This window comes from Eleutherodactylus coqui, chromosome 11 (assembly GCF_035609145.1).
Source record: "Eleutherodactylus coqui strain aEleCoq1 chromosome 11, aEleCoq1.hap1, whole genome shotgun sequence".
Lineage (NCBI taxonomy): Eukaryota > Metazoa > Chordata > Amphibia > Anura > Eleutherodactylidae > Eleutherodactylus > Eleutherodactylus coqui.
Window position 1 is genome coordinate 98189158 of NC_089847.1, and position 7354 is coordinate 98196511.

Here is a 7354-nt window from a genome sequence, read left to right on the forward strand (position 1 = left end):
TTACTCGGGCTATTTTTCCTGAACTCGCCAGCTGCCAATCAAGCACAGGCCGCTCCTGGGGGCGAAGAGGGTCTTCAACAGAGGATGATGCCTGATGTCAGCCAATTATTACAGCAGATGATGTCAGGGTTGAGGGAAGCGTGGTGGAAATATGCAGCAGAGTTGATGGAGAGGATGTTTTAGGCAAGCTGAGGTCTTCTACAGCAGCAGAGTCATGGGTTCTGGAGACAGTCGGCGCGGGTTGAGCCTGCAAGACATAAGAGAGAAAATGTTTTTAAAATAAACTTTTTAAGACATGTGAAGATTTGTTACAATGTATGGATATAATGGTAGGTGTCCTGTGTGTATAAGTGTATATAGGTGTACAGATATGTATGTGTAGGTGTATATAGAGGGTACTTACCAGATGCTTGTGGCTTCCTTCACTATCCGATTCTTCTTGTCATCCTAAGAAGAAGCAGAGACAGTAATTACAGGAGCAACAATAATGAAGCCAAATAGGCAGAAGACTGCGGACCTGACATGGTGACCTGAAGCAGGATTACTATATGACCTCCTGTCTGACACCAGAGGAACAATGATGGTGAACACAGAGGCCAGACTGAAGAACATCATCCCTAGTGGAGGAAAATCCTACCGGGTCCAGCTTGGTGAAGTGAAATCGAATCCGTCCATGGGGTGAAGGGGTGTCCCATCCTCCGGCCACTGCAGGTTTTTATTCTCCAAAACTCTCCTGAATGGCTTGAATGGCGGCCGTGATCTTTTCAATTCCAGTTCCTCCCAATCTATGGTGGTAAAGAAAGGGTGACCTCGGATATTCTTGTAGACACCCAGCCTCTTCTCAGGATTCTTGCGCAGCAGTCTCTCCAGAAGATGTTTTAAGTTGGCATCAAGCCAAGATGGAAATTTTGGCTGCTCTGTGGTGATGGATTCGATGACCTTTTCCTTCTTGGAGCCATGGTAGAAAGGGGACTGTCCTGCCGCCATCCTGGATACAACAATCCCCAGGCTCCACCAGTCCACTGCTGTGTCATACTCCTTTTCAAGAAGCACTTCTGGGGCCATATATTTAACTGTGCCCGTCCTTCCACAAATCTTATTAGACGAGGTGACTCCGTCTTGGGCCAGCCCCAGGTCGATCAGGCGGATGTGTCCATCTCTGTCCACCATGATGTTGTCCAGCTTTATGTCTCTGCAATGAAAAGAGAAAAGACAAATGCAAATCAGTGCAGATACAGAAGACTTGGGGATGTAGGACAGCAAACCGGGCCTAATTCAGGACTCTGGGAAAGCTGGGACACTATTACAAGGAAGCAGAGAAGTGTGGGAAATTCTGCTCACCGGTGGACGATGTTGCGTTGGTGCAGGAACTGGAGGCCGCATACAATCTCCGCTGTGTAGAATCTGACAGAGAGAAGAGTGTAGTATCAATGACATGAAATCAGTCCCCTAACATCATGTCATCATCAATGTGTCTGTCACCACCAGAAGAGAGGAGGCGCTGTTTATGGCAGCCTGTATGCCCTCCATTCTTGTACATCTGACCAATCACGTACCCCCCCCCCCCCCCATGTCCGTCCGTCTGTCTCCTGATTAGTCATTTACTCACCTCACACTGCTGATGTCCAGGCGGCCGCACATCCTGATCATTGCCCTCAGGCTTCCTCCAGACAGATACTCCATGATGAAGTAGGCTTTGTTGGCAGACTGCTGTGCGGCATATAGATGGCATATGAAGGGGCAGTCTTGGGCCTTCAGGAGTATCCGTCGCTCTCTCAATATCATATCTGCTCCGCTTCCTCTGTCCACAATCTTGATGGCTGTGAAAATGTTTCTGCCAGGGAATGAGGCCAGGACCACCTTAAGAAAACAAGTAGGAAATGATCACTGACAGCGGCCAGGGGGGACAATCATATACAGTTATTACATGGGGGATTTATCAGTAGGGGTTTTAGGCTATTCTGCTCCCTACGGCCGGGTCCATGCACAGCAAATCTGCATCACATTTGCAGGAAACACACAAACCCTCATGTGAAAACTAGAATTTGTGTTAAAAATCTGCAATAAAATGTAACAAGCTGCAGATTTACAATCCGCACCGCAGGACAACGTGCGCAGGAGATTTGGGGTCTCTGGGGGGCGCCAGGTCTGATTACGCTGCGAGATTTCTCAGTTGGAATCCGAATCGGCCGCGGGCATGAGGCCTTACTTGGCAGCCGCATCAGCGACAGGTTCACTTCAATCCAACAGACAGTTGTAGAACCTTACAATACAGGTGCAAACATTTTAGCAATATTGACAATGTTCTATGGCAACAGTGCTTCAGTGTGAGGAGTAAGTGTCATATCTATCTATCTATCTATCTATCTATCTATCTATCTATCTATCTATCTATCTATCTATCTATCTATCATCTATCTATCTGTCTCATATCTATCCATATATCTATCTCTCTCTCTCATATCTATCTATCTATCATCTATCTATCTATCTATCTATCTATCTATCATCAATCTATCTATCTATCATCTATCTATCATCTATCTATCTATCTATCTATCTATCTATCTATCTATCATCTATCTATCTATCTATCTATCTATCTATCTATCTATCTATCTATCTATCTATCTATCTATCTATCTATCTATCTACCTACCTGTCTGCCTACCTGTCTGTCTGTCTGTCCACAATGGTCCCATATGATACTGCCATATTATGGTAACTAATGCCATCATACATACATAATATTCAGCACTATCCATTGCTCAAATAATATTTACAACACATTTTTCCAATCCTACCATTATTACACCCAAAGATATCATCATACTGTATATTGATGAAATAATACCTCAGCCATATAGTATTGCCATTCTATAAACCAGTACGGCTGATTTCAGATGACATTTTGGGAGATCCACTTTCGAAATACTTTTTTTTTCTAAGTCAAATGAGAACGGACAGGAAAGTGGGAAAAATAGATCTTACAAAAATGATATTAAACAGACCAAAACCCCCCACCAAAATACTGCCCCGGTGAATACATACTACTACATACCCTGTCTGAGTAATACTGCCATACCACCCCTAAAGACAACCTATAGACATCCATTCTTATATACAGGATTTTGATGCTACATGTGGATGAAATGGCTGATAACAGAAGACACTAGTTTGCATTAGTTACACAGCAAATAGAAATACAATATAATTAGGGTCACTGCGCCTTTACCAGAAAATGGGAAGTTACAAAACTTACCTCTCCGAAGCCTCCTTTACCCAATGTCTGTAGGCGGGTGAAGCGACTGATGTGAAATCCGGAGTCTGATGGTCCGGGGTCCTGGCTGGTGCCCGCTGTTGGCTCCTCATGCTCTGTTATTATGTTATTCTCTCCGCTCCTCTTCTTCTTTATATTCGTGAGTCCGCTCACGCTCTCCTCTTCTCTCTTACGCTTCTCATGTCCATTGGACGCCATTTTTTACAATCCTGTATCCGTCAATGCAATCGCTGCAGTTGACAGTTGGAAGTAAATGGCAGTTGGCCAAGTAGAGTTCAAAGGTCAGTGAAGCTGATGCTGGCATGCGCTTGCCAGTACCTGTTCTGCCATATACACAGTACTGTGGGCACCATGAGTGATGGTCTAATGCCCACAGACATTGAGAAATACATGTCTGGTTCTTCTAGTGCCACATTATTAGTAGATGGGAAAGTAATGGCTCTTCATGTCTGGGTTGGCAGTGGTGCCCATAGTTCATCAGAAATAGTGTGGTAATTGAAATGAGCCCAGTGGAGGAATGAACCATAAATTGTTCTAAGGTCCGGAATAATAAAGCCTTGTGAGGGGTCATTATCTGCTCCATTCAATAAGTGTCCATCCAGATACATGATGTGTATCTCCATAGGTTACAATGGGCAGCGCCCTCGCCAGTGCAGATCTGGGTGTACCAGGCAGAGATGCTTCTATGGAGGTCACTGAGCGATTCATCCACCATGATGGATTATGCGGAGGTGTGAAATGCTAGAAAAGGGTCATTATAAATAAGCGGTCCCGGTGTGAGTTACTGTTGGGGGCTGTAAATTGGCGCAGTAATGTATATACGCCATTATAAGGCCTGAGAAGCAGTAAGACTTTATTTATTACACTGAGCCCCATAAATACTTTATCAAACAGATTTAACAGTGTCCAATCTGAAGTTGGGGGATGAGCGGTTGTGTACAAGATATTGCCAGGTTTATAGTTGGGGTTTTCAGGGGTGCGTTAACCATATGGCAAACTGCAGCTGCAGCGCTCACTGGTATCCATTCTCCGGAGACAGAACTTGCAGCTGCTGGACCCCAATGCAAAACCTGCCACAGGGCTCCCTAACTCTAATACTTCATGTATAGTACTGGTCGCCTCTTATTGAGGAGAGAGACCTTATGGCCCCTAAGGCTCTAGGGCCCGGGTGCAAACGCACTCTCTGTGCTTCTATAGTTATGCCCCTGGTCGAGTGGCATCCAGCAGGCCGGGGTGAGCTGACGAAGAGTACAGTGCATAACAATGGATGTCAACCACTCTCCATATGCCCTATTGACATTTTTGAATGTTTTTTGTATGCATTGTAACCAGAGGCGTAACTTGAAGCTCCCGGGCCCCAATGCAAAACCTGTAACAGGGCCCCCAACTATAATGGTTTATTCATAGTAGTGGGCCCCCTATATGGAGGAGAGAGGCCTTATGGGCCCCCTAAGGCTCCTGGGCCCGGTTGTAACCGCATCCCCTGCATCCTCTATAGTTACACCACTGATTGTAACTGGGAACCATTCTTGCTAATAACAGTTAGGCCGGCTGCACGTGAACGGGTCGGATTCCAGCCGGCGTCCCTGTGTACTGGTCTTCTTTTCCTGTATTGCAGATGGCCCACATGGCTCGCCGTTGGACACGCGCAGTGCAGTACTTTTTTTTTTTAAAATCCCTGCTTTTCCCGCACATCACTAGGCAATAACACGGGTACCGGCCATCTGTCTGAATATTCATGGGGCCAAACAGGGTATAGGGGAAAAAAGAAATCTGTTAATAAGAGTCAGAAGGAACGTGGCTGCAAAGATAAGGAGCCGGTCCGCTGATCAGAGGGCATGACAGATCCTCTTCAGGCCTTATTCACACCAATGTTTTACTGACGGTATTTTGCCCCGATTAAACGTCTGTCGAACATCTCACCTTCTGAAGCGTTGGATTCCAATGTACTCGCTCAGATGGGGGATTTTCCAGCGTGTAAAATCGGCCGTCCGGAAAAACATACATTGCCAGTTCCAGCCAGCTGCTTTTTATATGCAGCCGAAAAAGATAGGTCCTGCCCTATGTTTTGGCTATGATCAGCCGGCAGCTCCTATAGAGGCCTATGGGAGCTGCCAGCAAAGGGGAAGGCGAGCGCTGCTACACTCCCTCCCCCTCCCTTTGCCAGCAGCTCCCATAGACGTCTATGGGATCTTCTATTGCCACGATCAGGGACCTTTGCAGTGCTAGCCTCTCCCAAATTAGGCCAGTTGATATGGAATGACCCCATTGTATTTCAGTGGTCGAATTCTGCAGCATAAATAGACATGCTGCGGATTTAGACTCCATAGTGTTTACCATAAACCCTGCCAATTCGTTTTCTCTGCACCCTGTGGAGTTTACACTTGTTTTACATAGAGAACTTGCCGTGGATTTCAGCTTTACACTATATAAAATCTGCAGCATTTCCACAACAGGAGGAGCGGACGGCAGATATAACCCCCTGCGTGCGCTCATTCTTGTGCCCCGTGTGGATGGGGCTGTGAAGACCCGGTTTCCCTCATATTGTAAATTGCTGCAGTTTTGTAATGTGGAATTCACGCTGCAAATGTGCTGCATGTGGGTTTGTCCTCATCCTGAGGGCTTTTACCCGCTAGCGTTTATTTTAACGCTGTGATATCGCTGCCTTTTTTCAATGGGGCTTTCTAATGGTAAAATCACATCGCACAAAAATCGCACCAGACAATAAATACCTAAATTCAGCATTATAGGAGACAAGGGTAGTCTGGGCTCTAAGGACTTGTTAACGCTCTGCGTTTTTAGCGTGTTTCTGGACTGCAGGAAAAAAAATGTACACAAATTTTAAAAATCTTTTTTTTTATGTTGTTTTTCTTTTGCTGCGGTTCAGAAATGCTTAAAAAAAGGTATGAATGTGATCTCTGGGCAGGCCATTCATTGTATCCTTACTGCGTCTCCTTTGCATCGGTCAGGTATTAGAATTTCTGTCCACGTGGCCTCATAAAAGCCTGACGGACTACATCTCCCAGCAAGCAACTGTGCTCACTGCTGCTAATAAGTATTGATCAGAGGTTGGTACTAATCTAGAAAATGCTGCAAACTGAGTGGCCCAAAATACAGGCAAGGACCGTGAAGGTCTGAAATGTGCAGGAGATTCTGGAGGTGCTGCTGACCAGAGGATGCACCACCTAAGTGGGCGTGAGTGTATGGTGGGGTGCAAAAACAGAAAACTGGTGGCTCGGCGCAGCGCTCCAAAAATTATTGGAATAATCAGAACAACTAGATGGAAATTTCTCCTTTAATTGATAAAACAGACCAGAAGGATTGAGAATTAAAGTAGGAATTTCCATCTAGTCATTCTGATTATTCAGGTATCTGCTGCAGCGCTGCGCCGAGCCACCAGTTTTCTGTTTTTGCAGTTCTTCCTTTTAGACGTGAGCGCCGGGCAGAGAAGCTGCATCATGGTTATATGCCGATACTAAACAGGGTCTGTTCTTAGTGATGGATATTCTGCAGGGAATATACAGCCCCAATTCCAAAATAGTTGGACGTTGTGTAAAATGTAAGCAAATGGTAAGAAAAAAGAATACAATGAAATCGGTTGAAATCTCATATTTTATTCGCAATAGAACAAAGAAGACATCAGAAGGGGAAAGGGAGACATTTCTCTCTTTTATAAAAAAAAAATTAACTCATTTAGAAATTGATGGCAGCAACACATCTCAAGAAAAGTTAGGACAGGGTAACAAAAGGCTGGAAAAGTAAGTGGAACTAATGAAAACCAGCTGGAGGGTCAGTTTTCTACTAAGTCACATGACTGTATAAAAAGAGAATATTAGAGAGGCAGAGTCTTTCAGGAGCAAAGATGGTCGGAGGTTCACCTGTGGAAAAATGCATCTTAAATTGTGAAACAATTTCATAAAAATGCTCTTCAACATAAAATTGAGAAGAATTTGAATTTATCACCATCTACAATAAAAAATATCAAAAGATTCAGAGTATCTGAAGAAATTCATGTGTACACGGGACAAGGCCGATGGTCAATATTGGATGCTCCAGATCTAATGGCCCTCAGGC

The 7354-nt window shown here is 44.8% G+C and overlaps 1 protein-coding gene across 1 annotated transcript; it reads right to left on the bottom strand.

Annotated features, from left to right (window-relative positions):
- Positions 1 to 601: 601 nt before the first annotated feature.
- LOC136582862 (protein kinase C theta type-like) lies at positions 602 to 1857 on the bottom strand. Its single transcript, XM_066584135.1, has 3 exons — positions 1610 to 1857; positions 1342 to 1404; positions 602 to 1192 (listed from the first exon to the last, which is right to left on the bottom strand). Exons 1-3 carry the CDS (start codon positions 1783 to 1785, stop codon positions 634 to 636), a joined length of 798 nt encoding a protein of 265 aa, XP_066440232.1. The 5' UTR covers positions 1786 to 1857; the 3' UTR covers positions 602 to 633.
- Between the last annotated feature and the right edge of the window lie 5497 nt (positions 1858 to 7354).

What these genes read in the sequence shown, in the direction of transcription:
- LOC136582862 (XM_066584135.1), bottom strand. Translation starts at nt 1,785, where the DNA reads ATGATATTGAGAGAGCGACGGATACTCCTGAAGGCCCAAGACTGCCCC. An exon ending in CTGGACATCAGCAGTGTGAG is followed by an intron (nt 1,405 to 1,609) that starts GTGAGTAAATGA and finishes TCTCTCTGTCAG; the next exon opens with ATTCTACACAGCGGAGATTG. An exon ending in CAACGCAACATCGTCCACCG is followed by an intron (nt 1,193 to 1,341) that starts GTGAGCAGAATT and finishes TTTTCATTGCAG; the next exon opens with AGACATAAAGCTGGACAACA.